General features: G+C 34.6%; 3 protein-coding genes across 3 annotated transcripts; 2 read left to right on the top strand and 1 right to left on the bottom strand.

Moving 5' to 3' along the window:
• Nucleotides 1–953: 953 nt before the first annotated feature.
• LOC125188683 (xyloglucan endotransglucosylase protein 1-like) lies at nucleotides 954–2,305 on the bottom strand. Its single transcript, XM_048085685.2, has 3 exons — nucleotides 1,970–2,305; nucleotides 1,692–1,885; nucleotides 954–1,559 (listed from the first exon to the last, which is right to left on the bottom strand). The coding sequence occupies exons 1-3, from the start codon at nucleotides 2,249–2,251 to the stop codon at nucleotides 1,166–1,168; spliced, it is 870 nt and encodes a 289-aa protein (XP_047941642.1). The 5' UTR covers nucleotides 2,252–2,305; the 3' UTR covers nucleotides 954–1,165.
• A 4,431-nt stretch (nucleotides 2,306–6,736) lies between these two features.
• Nucleotides 6,737–9,164, top strand: LOC125188682 (haloacid dehalogenase (HAD) superfamily protein). The gene is made up of 5 exons (XM_048085684.2): nucleotides 6,737–7,523; nucleotides 7,604–7,681; nucleotides 7,819–7,892; nucleotides 8,002–8,109; nucleotides 9,009–9,164. Exons 1-5 carry the CDS (start codon nucleotides 6,896–6,898, stop codon nucleotides 9,120–9,122), a joined length of 1,002 nt encoding a protein of 333 aa, XP_047941641.1. The 5' UTR covers nucleotides 6,737–6,895; the 3' UTR covers nucleotides 9,123–9,164.
• A 6,258-nt stretch (nucleotides 9,165–15,422) lies between these two features.
• Nucleotides 15,423–16,660, top strand: LOC125187425 (uncharacterized). Its single transcript, XM_048084016.2, has 3 exons — nucleotides 15,423–15,634; nucleotides 15,710–16,025; nucleotides 16,104–16,660. Exons 1-3 carry the CDS (start codon nucleotides 15,502–15,504, stop codon nucleotides 16,486–16,488), a joined length of 834 nt encoding a protein of 277 aa, XP_047939973.1. The 5' UTR covers nucleotides 15,423–15,501; the 3' UTR covers nucleotides 16,489–16,660.
• The last annotated feature ends 1,667 nt before the right edge of the window (nucleotides 16,661–18,327 follow it).

Raw genomic sequence — 18,327 nt, 5'->3', positions numbered from 1 at the left:
TACTTGCCATTTTGTGACACATTTATAGGGCCATGGTCGGCGCTAGATATGTAGCTATACTTCTCACAATCAGTAGCTAATTAAAATTGCTTTTTGAGGAAATTAATTCAAATTGCTAGATGCAAACTAATTTCTTCTATGCATTAACGTCAATTGATTAAAATTTACTACCTAAGGTCAATTGCTCATTTAAATCATAAATTTCAGTTATCTTCCAATTAATAGTAGTACTATATAAAATTCAAATTATTTCAGTTATCTTCCAATTAATAGAAGTATAAAATTCAAATTCAATACGAGGTGCGAACTGCGAACTCATTCCACATCATAGTTCATATTGGTATGCAAAGTCATTCCACATTAGTGATTAAAAAAAATTTACAAACAATATTACAAATATTTTTCAAATCTATACTAGTAACTTTTTGGGAAGTGTCCCAAAAACAAAACTGCAAGAGCTCAACTTTAATCCGGTAATATTATACTAATATGGAGTTCAGATGTGCATCGTCCAACCTTTACACTTGTATTAAAGCGATGTTTGGTTGACTACGTTGCACGTATGAAGTCATCGATGTCCAAGATATATGTGGTTTTAATCTAGACTTGTGTGTAGTTTTGGTTTGACTTCCACTCCACCACCAACTTCAGCAAAAAAATCATTATATGGACAATTATGAAACATAATAAAGTTACTGTTTAATTCACAAATATATGAATTCGATCAAAACTCAATCAAATAATATATATAGGAGTATAATTTAAGTGATAATTTTCTATAGATTATAATATATTTTGTACCTAATTACTTGATGTGTGCCATGCTATCGCAGTACTAGTCCTCCTTCCCTAAGTAAGTTGTAATTTGTATGATTAATCCGAAATTAACAAGATACTAATAATTACTTAGATCATGCTACATTTAGAGTATCAATGCAGAACTAATCCTACGCCATTTTTTTAAACCAAGTAAAAATCCAACAACTTTTACAAATGCATCATATATTATTGAAACAACATTACAAATCCAATTGATCTTTTGAATAAAATAAAAACACTTCAATTCCCAGATTGAAACCAATAAATATTAATCAATAACAACAACAACAACAACAACAAAAACTCGATCATCGATCATCCATTCTCCCGTAGTCAAATTTCCGATCTAAAACCTCGCCAACCTGCATTCCCTCGGACGCCCTTGGGGAAACCTTTTAACATCGGAGCAATAGTTATAGATCATATACTTGTCTTGGATCCATCGAATTCGGTTCCTCCCATTTGCATCAAGCCCCTGCGTCTGCCATGGCTGCCCGGTCAAGTTCCCATTGCACGAATTGCCAGAGGGGCCGACCACACACCCGACCGCGTTGTAGTTTTGGTACGAGGCCGTGAAGGGCGCCTTGGTCCAATCCGTCTTCACCCTGCCGCCCTGTGTCGCCCAGTCGTCCGCGTTCCAAAGGCTGGCGTACAACTTCATTGGCTGGCTCGTGGGGAACGGAACCCCACGCGCCGCGTAGTTGTTGAAAACTCTAATTGGCATATTATCCACCATGAAACTGCATAGAGCCACGTATATATATAAATTGATGGGACAGAAGTGTGACATATCTTGTGGGACAGAAGGTGTATTAATTAATAAATTGTCAGGTTTATTATTTGTAAATAAACTAATGTGAAACACTACTTACATTATCCGTTGTGGGTTCCACAGAATAGTGTACGTGTGGAACGCATTAGTTGGGTCGTACCAAGGGCGGAATTGTTGCTCCCTATTGCCCACTCCTTGGGCGTAAACATTGGTGTGGATGGTATACGGCTGCCCCGACGAATTTCCCAAAAACTCGAAATCGATCTCGTCGTGATTCGGGCCAAGGGACGACAACTGCAGTAAAATACGAGATTAGATTGAAATATTATTTTATACTACCAAAAGCATTAAAATGCGCATAATTTTTTTTTCTCGTACGTAAAAAGTGGTCACGGTCCCGGCCGAGTCTCCGGGGATGAGCTTGAGCTGCACGTCGAACCTAGCGTATAAGTATTGGTTTTTGGACTCGAAGCCGCAGCCGGTGACGTTATCGAGCGAGAGCGTGAGAAGCTGCCCGCCATTGAATATCCGAGTACGGGGGCCGCCAAACGTTACGCTGACGTCTTGGTAGAAATTCCCGGCCGACGCGGCGGAGACGAGGAGGAATGCGGTGGCTACTAAAACATAGAGGGATTTTGTAGCCCTAATAGAAGAATCCATGGAATGAATTCTTCTCTTTAGTTTCTTTTTTCTAATTTTTTGCTTTTGTTCTTGTGATTGTGGTTGTGGTTTTTAATTTGGAATGGTGTAATATATATATAGGTGTAGGAAAATGTTGGCAAATAGTTGACATTCTTTGAAGTAGTGATCAACGACGTATCTTATGATAACAACTGCAAACAGCTGGAAAAAAAAATTGTCTGAATTAATGGTTTGTTCACCAGTCAATTATGTATTACATATCATGCCTTAGATAAAAATAATTAATATGAAATTTTATGTGATAATAAAGGATGATCGAATTTATTAGTAAGTAATAAGAAATGATCATATATATCGTGTGTTTGATTGATATTATGTGTAGCTTTTATTTCCTGATACAAGATTATTATAATTACAAAAAATAACGAGAGGTATGGAAAAAGCATGTATCTGATTACGCCTATCCTATGTCTAATCATAAAAAGCAGGAATTTCCCGACTGAATCGCATTCCTTCGTATACGTCGGGAGGTGAATTATGTTGAGAACACTCCATATGTGTATATATGAACAACGGTCAATTGTGTGCTTGTGTTGGGCTGACCTAATGATAGAGTAATTAATGTATAAACGTATTCTCGAATTTGAATCCACGGCTTTTAAATTTTTTATTTATTTATTCATTAAAAAAAGATGGCCAATCAAATCGAAACACTTTTTTATTATAATTATAAATATAGACGCCTTGCTGCATTAAAAGTAAAACGATAATCAAGAGTGGGAAATTGGTAATTTGCCAAAATTCATAAATAATGTTAATTTGCGGTCATATGTAGACTACTTGCTTGCAAGTAAAAGGAGAATCAAGCGTGAGAAATTGATCATTTGCAACAACTAAATATTACTCTCATGGAGTATAGTATATTATAGACTAAATTTACCACTTTGATAAATTAAATGCCATGATTGTAGCCTTCTTTTTATTTTAAATATTTTGAGAGTATTTGGTTGGCAAAACTAAATCTCATGATTAAATATGTACTATCATGTTTGGTTCATAAGATTGATCACCACAACTTAATCCTAGATGGACAGTTTCATGATTATTAGTCATAGCTTCCCCCCTCCAACTAAAATAATTCCACAACTTAATCTAGATGGATAGTCTCATGATAATTAGTCATGACAAATGAACGCCACATATGTAGTCGTTTTCTAACCGACCTTTGCCGCGTAATTTCATTTATTTACAGTATTTTTTTTGTTATTGGATGTAACAAACTAACAATCGAGGATACGATAATTTCAACAAAGTTGACAAATAGGTATTTAGTTTTCGGTATGCAATTTATTTAACTAGTACCCTTTGCTCATGTGTTTCTTGCATATTATTATGTCACACATAGTACATTATATGTTTGTTGTTATGTTGATTTGATATTTTTGGTGTCGTTTATATTTTTGCCTTTTATTTTCGTAACACAATAGTCTGTACACATCAAAGAAAAAACTAAAAAGAAATTTACAAATCAGCTATAAATTATAAAATATAGGGTTGAAGAAAAATTAATGAATTAATGATATCTTTATTTTTACACGTCACGTTCAACTAATAAAATTAGAATACCGTGTTATAGATGCATCGAATTTATAGGTGGCTTTTGACTTTTGACCATTCAAGAGTTCTATATTTTAGATTGTTAATATAAGGAGTTAGCTATTTAATACGTCATCACTTAATTTAATGGTTTTATAAAATTTATTCAACTTTTGAAATTTATCAATTTTATCAATACCTTTAATAATTCCAATTTTACTAACTTATCAATTCAATTATATTATAATCTTTCAATTCTATCAAATTTATTACCGAAATTTCACTACAATGGTGGAACTGTAACATAACTTGTCAGAAGATGAAATATTATTTATCTCCAAAATAAGTTGTTTATAAAAATATTGATATTTTATTTGTATTTTTACATTTTAGAAATAATTATTTGAAATAGTACTTGTTAATAGAAGCAAGTTGAAAAAATTATAATAAAATCGATAAGTTAAAAATTTGGGATAAAACTAACATTATTATTAACAAATTAAATGTTAAGTATAAAGTTTAAAAATTTAAAGTTTGATAATTTGATAGAATGATTAAAGGTCGATGAATTCGATATATAACTGATCATAATAATTATTGTTGCTATTGTAGTTCATTCGAACTCGAAATTCAACCAATGTAAAAACAATCGAGCTTCAACCCGAAAACATTGAAATATTTTCTCCGAAGTTAAATTCATTGCTATCTTTTTCATTAAAAGTTTTTTATTTGTACTATTTTCTGTAAATATATGTACATTTATTTTTTTTCTATATGTTTTATATGCATATTAAGGAAATAAAAGGACTGGTATAAATGTTCGATCGTGCGTTAACCAAATTTGATTTCTGTTGCAATATTGAAAATGTAATAATAAAATAGACAGAAAATGCAATTTGCTAAGATACTAGGCAGCTGGACATGATTGGACCCCGAAAGCTTTAACAAACATTTTATTCAATTGAGACTTTTTCATAAGTACATAGACATAAAATGATAAAATACACTCATAGCAATTTATTTCTTTTTGGAATATGCTTCCCTCCACCTTCCAAGCTATTAGAACTTGTTCTTAACCAACAAAAGGTTCATAATTAAAAAAAATGTGATTGTTTTTTTTTTTAAATGTTATAACCTAGTAGTTTACAACTAACATACAAAATTGCTACATTTCCATATAATTAAACTTTAATGTCTGATTAAATAATATCGAAGGGTTGACTAACTCTACTGTCAGCCCATGAAGACGGTTACTTCAATATTGCGACAACACCATTCTTAGAAGCAAAGCCACATTTGGAGAGGGGGTCCATGGTCCCCCACCAATTTAAAGGTTATGTTATTATATGTATGTTACAATTATAATTATAAATTGTGGTGCGGTTCGCATTTTCATAGCATAAGAAGTATTAGGTCCCGAGTTCGGCTTAACAACCCCCTTTATCTGTCTCTAATTTTTACCACTTATCCTTTATTTATTTTATTTTATTAATTATCTCTCGTGTAAACTCCAGTACTGATACTACAATTATTTTTGGTAACGCCAACATTGAATAAAAACTCGATTGTTAATAGGATTTGAGCCCAATGTTAAATTTCTAGTTTCCCTTTTCGAAGTTGAGTTTACTTTTTCAAAATATGCAAATTAAATGACTCATTTTGGTGCCGATTAAGAAAAAATTTAAATGTCATATTTATCATTAATTCTCAAGCGATATTTATTAGTAGATCTATTATTTGTCCACCTATTCAGAATAAGAACTTATTAAATGATGGCGGTTTCAATATAAAAGAAGAGATTAATTCAACTTAAACTCTGGAGTACTTATTTACCCTTATGTGCACATTTTCTTCACAAATCATGCCGTTTTCGACTAGATTTAACTCTTTTTATAATAAATAGTCTTAATTATGTTAAAATAAGACCAGATCATAACCTACATATTAAGTAGCCCAGTTGTGAATAATTTGTACTATTTATTACTCTCTCCATCGAAAAAAAAATGAATATTTAAAATGACATAAACATTAATGCACAATTGATAAAATAAGAGATATAGAAAAAAAGTAATTATAGTATTATTAGTTGATAATGAGATCCACCATATAACAGAGAAAAAAGTTACCAAAAATAGAATTAGATATTTTTATGTGACACCCCAAAATGGAACATATGCTTATTTTTATGGGACATTTATGGGACAGAGAAAGTAATATAATTCACAATCAAACATGGCCTAGCTTTGAATTATACTGTTTTAACATATAATAATTAATTAACCTATTTCGAATTGTCAATTTGTGTTAACACAGCAAGATCTAAACCCTCTGATTACTCACACAGAAAACACACACTAATCTTGAAGAGAAAACGAGAGAGAGTTTCTTGGAGAAAGAGGGATTCTCTTTATTGATTAATTTCTTACTCTACAAGATACAAGAAATGAGCTATTAATAGCTGACGCTAAAGTGGTAACTGCCACTAACTAACAGAATCAAGAAACAAGAAACAAGAGCCTCAACGGCTACTTTCTAACAATCTAACTAACTCCAACGGCTAGTTTCTACTTGCTTTTTCTTTACTCTCTATCTTTGAGTTTCTAGACTGAATGTGAACTCTAATCTTACAATTTGATCTCCAATGCAGAACTAGATAGTACTACAAATTTAAGAGCATCATAAATCTATTGTGTAAATTGAGTTACTTTGTCCCGTCCAACAATATTATTCCTACTTTTTATTCAGCACAAATTTTAAAAAATATTGAAAACCTAAAATATATTACTATGAGAACTATTTACGTTTAATAAAACTAAAATAAAATTCTTATAAATATAAATAAATTATGAATATACACGTGTCTTTTTAGAAGATATGGCTAAGAAAATGAAAGCCTCAAACTGAGATTTCAGAAGGCCCAATGGACTTGGAAAAATTCCGCCATGGCTGAAACCCTTTGGATTCTAGCCTTCTTCTCCACTTCCCAAATTCCAAGCTTTGCAATTTCCACCATTGCCGAATTTCCCACATATTTAACCACACAAATCTCATGTCAATTATTTAATTATGCAATCCACTTCAATCCCCTCTTCCTGGCACACTTGCTGCTGCCACTATCCCCTTCCCAATAGCCTCTCCCACCCTCGGATTCCCACCAGCATCCCCCTCAACTCCCGCCCTCGCAATTCCCAATTCACGAATCACAACCTCGTCGCGCTCACCTCCACGCACAGCTGCTGCAAGGAGCAGGAGAGCAGCAAGCACAAGTTCAACAATCGAGAGAACAGCGAGTTCCTCCACGGATTCCGCTCTTCCATCGAGGATCAGGAGCCTAATTTCGAGGAGGAGGAGCGGGGATTTGAGGCGGATACTTCTTCAGGCATTTCGTCGAGCATGGGGTGGGCTGATTTCAAAGCCGCGCTAGGGCAGCGGATCAATTTCGAAGGCATCGCTTGCTCCGTTGGGATTTTCTCGAAGGATAAGCAGTTGTCGATTCCGCATGTTGCCGTGCCGGATATCCGATACATTGATTGGGTTGAGCTGAAAAAGAGGGGTTTTCAAGGTGTGGTTTTTGATAAGGATAACACTATCACTGTTCCTTACTCTTTGAGCTTGTGGGCGCCTCTTGCGCCTACGATTGAGCAGTGTAAATCTCTGTTCGGATCGAATATCGCTGTGTTCAGCAACTCTGCGGGTAAATTTTGGTTTGATTTCGTTTATTTGAGCTGATTTTGTTTTGGTTTGCTTGATTAAGTGTGTGGTTTGTTGATTTAGGGTTGTCTGAGTATGATCCTGATGGTAGAAAGGCAAAAGCCCTCGAGGATGCAATCGGCATCAAAGTCATAAGGCACAGTATGTTTTCTCATTCCACTCTCCAAATCGCAATCTTTATAATTGTGTGTATTAATTAGGTTTAGGATTAATTGATGTGGAAAAAATGTTGGACCACTTAGTGAGTTTGTTGCTTTCGTTTGTTCAATTTATTGTAGAGGTGAAGAAGCCAGCAGGAACAGCTGAAGATATCGAAAATAGCTTTGGTTGTGAATCCTCTAGACTTATTATGGTGAGATCCCATCTTGTAATTGTTTTATCTTCTCTATCGTTATATTTCTTGTGTGATTCGATTGAAAATCCGGACTATTGATTATGTATGTTGGCTGTGCAAATGCTAGGTTGGTGATCGGCCTTTCACGGATATTGTTTATGGGAACAGAAATGGTTTTTTCACAATACTAAGTGAACCGCTTAGTCATGAAAAGGAGCCTTTGATTGTGAAGCAGGTTGGTCACTTCAAATTATATTCATCTCTGTGCTTCCTAAGAACTTTTATTGATTGTGATTTGAAATTTAGTCGATATAGAGCTTTAGTTATGAGTCTCACTATTAACTTTCCTTTGGGAATGGCGGGGAAGTTTTTGCGTATACTGAGTTGTCATGGAACTGTTGGTGGTTGCGGATTGTTTTGTAACTGATAATGTTGCATCCATGTGCTGTTTGCCATTCAAGTGAAGGCTGCTTAAACATCTTGAGGCAGACTAGTATCGTCTGGTGCTTAAAATTTAAACTTCTATTTAGCATAAGTATACTTCTCTAATCTCTAGTAAGTAGCAACACAATGGCGTATCTTAGAAGCCTTAGATGTTAATTGTCTTTACCCTAATTCTGCGAAAACCAAATCTTTGTTGTCGCTGAAAGCTGACATAATTGTGTTTATGGAGGCATGATGGCTGTGGTTTTTGTAACTTTTTGGCAGCAGATTGCATGTTAACTAACTATATCATGAGTCTATGACCAAAGGTTCAAATGCCTATGACCTCATTTTCCTTACTTGACCAGTCTACAAAATTTTGGGTCCTCGGGCATGATTGCTCTGAAGTTCTATTTGACCACTTAAAGGATATAAAACTAGTATTCGTAAAGTCATTGTGCGGATCGCATATCATTAAGGATGGGTAAAACTGATTGTAACTCAAGCCTCAAGGACAGGTGGATGTTTGTGTTTATCTATCATAACTTCATTTATTTCACACTCTTGTACAGTTGTACAGTGTCAAAGTAAAAAAGAAATTGAATTTTGGTTTATTATCTGTTTTTTCACTCTTATTTTCTACTTTGGTCATGTAATTCTTGTCAAAATCTTTATATTGTGAAATTTTGTTGATGAAAGGATTCTACGCAGGTGAGGCTGCTTGAAGTGGCCCTTATTAAACGGTGGTCCAGTAAGGGTATAATGCCTGTCAGTCACAAGCTATTTCCAGACCCAGCAAAGTGTGTTAAGGATGTACCCATCTGAAAATTCTCATTAATAATGAAGAAAAAGATCATTCATTCTTTACATATTCTTTTTTTTTCGTTTTTCAAAAAATGTTTTCGTGAATTGGCAGGACTTAAGTAAATTATCAGAAATTAGCATCTCTATGAGTTAGTTACCCAAAGGACCATGGTTGATCTCACACACAGTTGCTAAAGAGCCAACTTAATGTCTGAAACCTTGCACTTTCAGGTTTTCTTTATAAAAACTTGTTCCCAGTTAGAGAGTACTTTTAGAACGATCATGAAATACATCACTAGTGCGCTTATTTACCCATAACTTAGTAACTTCTGCTGCATTTAAGTGTTGAGGCATAATCGAACTTTTGAGTAGGTTGATGGCTGACCTCTATTAGTCTATTACCTTGCCTTGCAACCTTCTGTATTCTTTGGTTTTACTCTTGAGTAAATGGAAGAGAATATTATCAAATTTTTTTTGCTATATTGTTACTTAGTGTTGGCATTTTCCTTGTTTGCAATATACCTCGGATTGTTACATGAGTGTATTTGTTCATGAAATGAACCATATGGTTTTAGGCTCTCAACATGACACACCATAGCAGACTCACGAGGGAAACGAGTAAATAACCATGAGCTTGAAAACTATAGCACTTGATGTTGCTTCTATGAATTCTTTCTACTTGCTGAATGGCCTACTTATTCTTGTTGCCCTTCTTTGAAGTTGTCTTTTGCTTAAGGAATAACATTATATGCTTTACTTATTAGGAAAAGTTGGATAGGACTTATGCATGAAACTTGTCGATTTAAGTATGATGATGGTTGATATGGTTTAGAATATCATGCTACTTGTATGAATTGAACTCGGTATCTCACGTTGAGATTAGTGCACGGTTGGTTTCGTGTTGGGGAATGATATCGATGTACATGAATAGCAGGTGCAACTCTATTTTTAAAATGTGTTAATTACTCCCTGCCATGTCGTGACGATGAAATGCAATCAGTTGGTAAGACGCATCTCCTTCGCCTAAATTGATCGGGGGATTGAGTCACTATGGTCCATGAGAGTGAAACTAGTAGTATTACTTATGGTCTTTATTTATGTACAAATTGGTACTGCCCTTTTAATTCTTGTATCGTTTGGGAGTGTCATATTTATTGCTATGTATTTCGAGTTTGATGGGAAAATGATTTTTTCATTCTTTTCATCCGATTTTCATAGATCAGAATATGGGACCATCATAGGCTGGATTATTAAATCCAATGTTATTGACCTCGTGATCATGGCTTCTAAGAAAAAATGAATTTTTAAAAGTAATTGTTGGTTTGGACTTGTGCCCCTAGTGCATGAGCACGCAATAGAAATTTGTTCGAGCTTGTTACTTTAAACAACAAAATTGAGCTGATTAACTCGTGAGAAAGCTCGTTAAGTGGTTTAATTTGAAAATAAAAAGTTTTTCGATGATGCAAAACTTCTCAATCTATAATATGGAGTAATTAATAATATTTGTATTAGTTTTCCAACTAAGCTTGTTTGTCAAATAAAATTCTAATGTGAGAAAAACGTGGAATGGCAAATACATTTATTAGTTTCGATAAAAGGGAGGGATATAGGTAGGGGCTCCAAAATTAAAATTTTTGATCCAAGTCCAATCTATCTCAACACATTTAGAAAGAAAGCCTAAAAGTCTATTATTGTCCAACTCAAAAAAGAAAAAATTAAAATTTTATCAAAATAAGTACAAGCTTTAATTTCAATTTGAAATGTCTTCTTTGATTTAGAAGGTTCAATATGATTTGATAGTATCATTCCTAGCTATACATGTGGACCATGTGGTCATCTACCCCGGCAAAAATCCTCATAACTTTAAGAGAATGGATGCCTCCTCGCAAAGGGGGCCGTAGTGACAAGACCCGAGCGACATATTTACCGAAAAACACAAATCTTTACAACATTGTAAGCCTCATGTATGGGGCCAACGCGTATCCAATTGCAAAAATTACGGAAGTGGTGACTGACTTGATGCATATCGGTCGTAATTATGAGAGTCCTAAGATAGTGAAATTTCTTACTCCAAATTGTTGGAGTGGTACAATTAAATCAAATTGAAGCCCTAATCCGAATGAAGAAACTTCAAATGGTAATTTAAGCTTTATATTAGACAATTAGATAGGTATAACTAACATTTAAATCTTAATCCGACATAACAAGGAAGCTGAAATTCTTCAACGCTAGAAATAATTATATGAAGCACGAAATTAAATTCAACTAATCATTGTGGAAATCATTTCATCACGTGGGGCAGCCTAACCACTTTTTGTAAGTTAAAAATAATTTACATGTTTTAACACTTTATTTATCGGTTATATCCATGTTATATATAGCAAATTAAAGAGCAATAATGTGTATGTTATTTTATGTTTCAAATAATTTTGAAACAATTATAGTATTCTTTTAATAAGTACTTCAGTTTTAAAAATTGATAAGGAATATATATTTTTAAATCAAAATTTTGATATGTATATGCCAATGCACATAAGGTTAATGAGAGACTTAGGTCCATACCAAAACATATTTATGTACATCAATGAATAGTAATACCTTCTAAAAATTGGGAAAAAAAGTCATATACGTAAACAATGCAATTTTCAGAAAATTTACTGCGTTCATTTTATTTATTGGATTTAACAAGAAGAAAAAAAAAAGTACTCTTATGCCAAAAGATTCCAAATAAGAGAGACTTTGTAGTCTGAGACATTAATTCTTGAAGTTGATCGATCATCGTCTATCTTAATTCTTAACTGATAACTATCATTATCAAAAGGCGACAATCTTATTGAACCTTAAACATCCTAATTTCATCATAAGTTTGAAGATTTAACAGTCAATTACTCAGAAATAAACCAACAAATAAGGGTAAGCATCCTTTAATATTAAGTTCGGTTTTGTCTAAACTCATGAATCGAATTGAAAACCAACTTTTTAAAAATAAAATCAATCTAAATCGAACTATTCAAAAACCAAACTTGCACAAATATATTTAAAAATAAAAAATATAAAAATCCAAAAATTATGTCAGTGAATTTGCAAAAAAATTAAATAGTACTCGTATAGATTAATTAACATATTCAAACAATTACCATCTTAACAAAATCAAAATACTATAACATCTTTTAATATAAACAAATATAAATAGATTTTAATGTCAGATTTACCTAATTACTTTCAATTAGACTATCGTGTAATATTTGAGAAAATTTTAAAAGTTATGCTCGTTTCAATAGTTGGTATTGATCAGAAATGATTTAAATGATACTCCCTCCCCTCCGTCCCCGATTAAGAGTCACATTTTGAACGGACACAAGTTTTAAGAAATGTAAAGAAAAGTTGGTTGAAAAAGTCAGTGGAATGTGGGACCCATTTTTTACATTAGTTTTATAATAAAGTGTGAGTGAATTGAATTAGTGGAATGTGAGACCTACTTACTATTTATGGTAAAAATGAAGTGTGTGACTCTTAATTGGGGACGGACCGAATTGGAAAAGTGTGACTCTTAATCGGGGACGGAGGGAGTAATTATTAATATAATACTCCATAATATTAAAATTAAATTTGGTGTTTCTACTTTTTATTTTATTTTATTTTATGGAGTATATGTCAATTTGATTCGGATCAAATATTTTGTTCACCTGTAGCAACAAATATGAAGCCTGAAACCGCGTGAGAGAGATGGCTCTTTATAGTGGGCATCATTATCAACGTACATGCATTAACTAAGTAAATTAAATTCACCATTTACTTCGCAAACCAACACATTTCAACTGTAAATCAAATAGTAATAAAAGCTTCACCACTAGAGTCTAGAGATATAGGCACACAGACCTCTATCAATAGTCTATTATCACTATCATCTCCGAAAATGAAAATATTTGTATAATTAACAGTTTTACAAATGTTATTTATACACTACTAAAAAATATGAATAATACTAGTACTAACAATCAAAGCTCACACCAGCAACAACTTACCCCAATTATGTTATTATTGAATAGACAGCTCAATTCAATCAATATTCAAACTTCACATATCTCTCTCTCTCACCAGAGTTATGCAATTTACAAAAAAATGTAGTCAAAAAGGCCACAAATATTCTTTTATTAATAGTAATGTTTTAGGTGATGGACCTCATTTATTATTCAAATTTAATGTGGCAGTGCAATTTCATCATTTTTTCAGCCCTTTCAACTACTTCTCTGCCACTGCCTTTACTGTGATTCAATTCTAATTTTCATGTGCAACTGTTTTATTTTGATTTTATTTTTATTTTCAAATTTAATTTTTTGGTCTTGGCCATATTGAGTTACTACCCGAGATCTTTTGTTAATACTATAGTATTTCTTTAATTGTTGAATGGGATATTGACATCTAATATCACGAAACTTTCAAAAAAGTTGGGTTTTTCCCACGAACTTTAAAATTGACAAATAATATCACGAACTTTACCCCTAGTTTGTTTTTTCCCACGAATGAAAAAATTCATGTTATTTTAATAGATCGAAGAATAATTTTGTAGGGTGTGCTTCAAGAAAAACTATCTTCAAAGATTGAAAACAAATCCGTATTACAATATTATTTGTTGGAAATTTTTCATTCGTGGGAAAAAACAAATCAGGGGTAAAGTTCGTGATATTATTTGCCAATTTTAAAGTTCGTGGGAAAAATCCAACTTTTTGAAAGTTTCGTGATATTAGATGCCAATATCCCTTGTTGAATTAAATAAATAGAAAAAGATCTCTAAACTACAATGCTGGTATAATTTCATTGTTTTTACGAATAAAAAAAATGCTCAAAACTAAAAATTGACGAACATAATCCAATAAGACACCCATATAGTAAACTATACAAACTCTTCAAAGTGAAATCTAATGTTCAAGAAAATGAAGAATACAAGATAAACTTTGCAAACATAATTAATATGCATGGGAAAAACTTGCGAACGTTGACACATGCCGACTTCAATTAAGTATAAAAGTTTTGTGACACAAAAATGGAACGTGCACATTAATTTAGTAACACCATCAAACAACATTGTGGTATTGCATCTACCTAGCATGGTCCAACACCTATCATTAACCCCTAATCACTATCATAATTAATCCATTTTATTCAACGTGTAGATTTTTAAATAAGAAAAAGGCGGGGAAATAGGTAGGAGTACTAAATTAGTGTTTTACCTAGGCTACTTAGATCACCGGCCACAAATCCGGATCAGACCTATATTGTTCACGTACTCCCACGTAAGATTTTTAGGCCAAACCCGAGCACCCAAAATTCACAGAGCACGATATTAAGCTAGACCACAAAAACTAAAAATTTAAAATTTCAAACTATCGGTGACACGCAGTGCTCGGATTGACCAATTCCATACGGCATGGGCAAGTCTACAACCCGACTCACTACCCCAAAAATGAACGATCTGCGCTTGCACCTTAGGGCCCTATATTGTCAACAATTGCAAATGGTCTTATATTTATACAATTTCTTAATTAACCATTTGATGAATGAAGAGTGATGCCAAAATACTACTCCCGCCGGCTACAAATCAATAGTCTTGTTTTTCCAGTTTAAGCCGTCCTATAAAAATGTGTCATTTCTATTTTTTAGTAAGTTTCACTCTCTAATAATGTGAAATGACGATACTTAACTATTTTTTAAATCTTTTTCATACTTACTGATTTTGTATTAAAACTCATGCGGACATTACTAACAAGACTTATAGGCAGTGGACGAGTGGAGTGACAAATAAACCGAATTTGCAATGCTTTCATCCCGAGACCAGTTTATTCTATTCATAATTAGAGTTTAAAATTCCTAACCATAAAAATCATGATTTTGAAGTCAAAACACAATGCTAAAATATCCATTAATGTGTGTTCAAATTGCTTTACTTTGAGCATAGGTAATAAAAATCAAAGCAAGAATGACCTAAAGTGGAGGGCTTGAAAACAGGAGGCTAAGTCAGAGAAAAGCATGTAATAAATGTATGGAAAGGTTAGTTCAAAATAATGGTTTCAATCTTGAAAACTGGATGAGGAAGGTCTGTTCATAGTCATGCAAATGTTGATATATGTCAATAATAAAAATGGATACTTGTCCTGAGCTCATGATACACACACACATGTATATGTAAATATGTAATATATCTATGCATTGTGAGATTTAAATGAGAGTTTAAATGCACAACTCAACTAACCACATACTTGCTTACCTGTTTCTATTTACTTCCTTCTGATTTCCTCTTTAAATACAACGCTCCCTCCCCTCTCATCATCCTCATCTTCCCCAACTCCGACTCTCTCGTCTTCCTCTTCGTCTACCTCTTCGTTGTCTAAGCTCCGCAAAAATGGATGCGAGAAGAGCGACATTGCTCTTTGCTGCTTTCACTGTGCTTGTTTCGCTCGTTTCTTCGGCCGAATACTTCGATGACCAGAAGAACTACTACACTCCCGACCCGAGCACACAGCCTCCGCCTGCAGGTAAACAACATTATATTTCTCTGAAGTGCGAGTAAAGCTCATGAGATAGCTAACATTTGCATTGTCTTGTTGCAGTGACCACCCCGCCATACAGCACGCCACCGATCCACAGATCACCTCCCCACGTAAGCACGCCGCCTACCAACTGTGGCACCCCCCCGAGCCACCACCACACTTCACCGCCTTCCGGAGGGGGAGGATACTACCACTCCCCTCCCCCCACCACCCGGACTCCCACCACGCCTTACACGCCCACTCCCTCGACTCCCACGCCGACGTATGGGACACCACCGAGCACTCCCATCGACCCGGGGACCCCGACCACGCCTGGCATCACAGTGCCATCGCCTCCGTTCTCGTTCGACCCCAACTCCCCACCTTTCACCTGCAAGTAAGGAGAAAGTGATCTTTATTACTAACATTACTAAAATCTTGCATTATCGAATAATTATCATTCACTGTTTTGCAGCTACTGGAGGAACCACCCTCAGCTGATTTGGGGCTTGTTTGGCTGGCTCGGGACCGTGGGAGGCGCGTTCGGAGGTGGCTCTGGAACCGGTGCTGGTACCGGTACAGGTACAGGTACAGGTACTGGAACTGGAACCCCACCTATTCCTGGGGCAAGCATGAACTTGCTCGAGGCGCTCTCGAACACCCGCACAGACGGGATCGGAGCGCTCTACAGGGAAGGCACGGCTGCTCTGCTGAACTCCGTGGCGCACACGAGGTTCCCCTACACCACCAACCAGGTCAGGGACAGTTTCATTCGAGGGCTGAGCTCGAACCGGGCTGCGGGAGCTCAGGCACAGCTCTTCAAGATGGCTAATGAGGGGAGAATGAAGCCCAGAGCTTGAAGTGTGATACTACTACTCAGTTTGGTTTTTTACTTGTTTTGATTTGGTTTAGGGTGGTATTCTTATCATGTTTATTTCACTGTAATGTTAGAAAATCATGTCATGGTTTCTTATTTTTAATGATATTTGTTTATGTGGTGGTGTGCTGTTTCATAAGCATGCCATTTTTCAATGATCTTTACTCAATTTGTGGAATCTGAGAAAAGAACTTCACCTTGTTTTATGGCAAACAACAAAGATGCTTAGGAACAGACAGAAAATAGCATCTTCCATTATTACATTAAATTCCTAAATCCAGCCTTAATATATACTCCTGCTGATTAATAAATACTCTAGCATAAGATGAATATAAATATATGACAACTGCATCCTATGGTCCACAAAAAACCACATAAACCTGATCAAGCACAAATATAATTTGTTCTTGTTACAAATGCATCCTACTGTTTATGAAGCAACTAATTATACTGGATGATTCATTCTTAGTGGTTGTGGATTGTTACAAATGATAATACAGCAACTAACCAACTTCTCCGGTTTGGTTCGACGCTATGCTAGCCAGATCAACTGATAGAGGTTAAGGGCTCGAATCAAACTACACGTGTTTGAAAAGGATAGAAAGATTTTAAGTCCAAAAAAGCTCACAATTCAGATACTGTATATCCTAACTTTCAGTCTTGTTATGGATTCTTCAGTAGCTAAATTCTAGCAAAAGCTAAATCAACTCGCAAACAAAATAAAATTAATCCCGCTTCACGTTCTTCATTAGCTAGGCAAAAAAATAAGGATTGCTAAACATCCTCCTAACTTTTAGTAAATGTAAAACATTGAATTCTTGTAATGGTCATGTGCAAACTGCAAGCAGATGCAATAAATAGAGAACACGTTCACTTTGATGCATTAGAAATGGCCATAACAGTGTCACGTGATCTGTTACAAGATCTATAATAAATTCAAAAAACAGATACGTCCACCCGGTAGTAATGTCATAATAGTGTTCACTATTCAGTATTCAGTATTCATCTGTGATACTTGATCAGATCCACATTTTCTGAGTTAAAGTGTAAATATAAATCAATCTGCAAGTGGTAAATCCAGTTCTAAATGTTGTGCCTAAGAGCTTCAAATAAATTCAGGATACATAGTTAAGTTAGTATGATTTGGTCAAATTTTCATACAGTAACATCACCTAATTTGGAGCTGGAATCTGGATGATAACATTGACTTGTTAGCCAGCACGAGGCATCCAGATTTTCAATTCTCGACCTCATCATTATATCCTGCAACGGAAAACCGGTTGAAACTAACAGATTAAAGAAAACTTTGAGGTTTATGAGAGATAAGAAGTAATTTCTACATATGTATACCTTTTTCCATGAACTCAGGGATAAAAAAAAAGAGTGGTGTGTACTGTATAGAGTGACCCTCGGTGTGGAGAACACAAACATCAACCAGAATGACGGTTACAAGCTTTGCCAAATCTTGCTGTAATCCCATCATAGTTGATGGAGTTTAGAGCAAAACTGAGTAACAGAAGAATATTTAACGCATTAAACACGCAACAAGATCCGGTAATCAAATTTTCCATCCATATATGTTCTCCATCAAACATTGGAAGTAAGGCGGGGAATTTGTTTTCACAATGGAGCTCCATTAACAGGTTTATCTCAGTCTTACAGCAGTAAAAAACCAAAAGTTTCTGTATTCAACAGAACAAAGCAATATGAAGAACATTATACAGCAATGAACTGATGAAGTCAGTGGCTAACCAATAAGTTGGGGGAATTCCTTGCGAGCCGTCTGCCAAAAAAAGACATAGCTGCACGTCTGCAACCCCTA

The sequence above is a fragment of the Salvia hispanica genome, chromosome 5, assembly GCF_029641045.1.
Source record: "Salvia hispanica isolate PSC_SH4W2 chromosome 5, Shi_PSC_v1, whole genome shotgun sequence".
NCBI lineage: Eukaryota > Viridiplantae > Streptophyta > Magnoliopsida > Lamiales > Lamiaceae > Salvia > Salvia hispanica.
This window is presented reverse-complemented; position numbering and strand designations above follow the sequence as displayed.

Coding starts and splice junctions, on each gene's coding strand:
- LOC125188683 (XM_048085685.2), bottom strand. CDS start 2,251: ATGGATTCTTCTATTAGGGCTACAAAATCCCTCTATGTTTTAGTAGCC. Junction 1,886..1,969: donor GGACCGTGACCACTTTTTAC/GTACGAGAAAAA, acceptor ATTTTACTGCAG/TTGTCGTCCCTTGGCCCGAA. Junction 1,560..1,691: donor TGGAACCCACAACGGATAAT/GTAAGTAGTGTT, acceptor GGCTCTATGCAG/TTTCATGGTGGATAATATGC.
- LOC125188682 (XM_048085684.2), top strand. CDS start 6,896: ATGCAATCCACTTCAATCCCCTCTTCCTGGCACACTTGCTGCTGCCAC. Junction 7,682..7,818: donor CATCAAAGTCATAAGGCACA/GTATGTTTTCTC, acceptor AATTTATTGTAG/AGGTGAAGAAGCCAGCAGGA. Junction 7,893..8,001: donor AATCCTCTAGACTTATTATG/GTGAGATCCCAT, acceptor TGCAAATGCTAG/GTTGGTGATCGGCCTTTCAC.
- LOC125187425 (XM_048084016.2), top strand. CDS start 15,502: ATGGATGCGAGAAGAGCGACATTGCTCTTTGCTGCTTTCACTGTGCTT. Junction 15,635..15,709: donor CACACAGCCTCCGCCTGCAG/GTAAACAACATT, acceptor GTCTTGTTGCAG/TGACCACCCCGCCATACAGC. Junction 16,026..16,103: donor TCCCCACCTTTCACCTGCAA/GTAAGGAGAAAG, acceptor ACTGTTTTGCAG/CTACTGGAGGAACCACCCTC.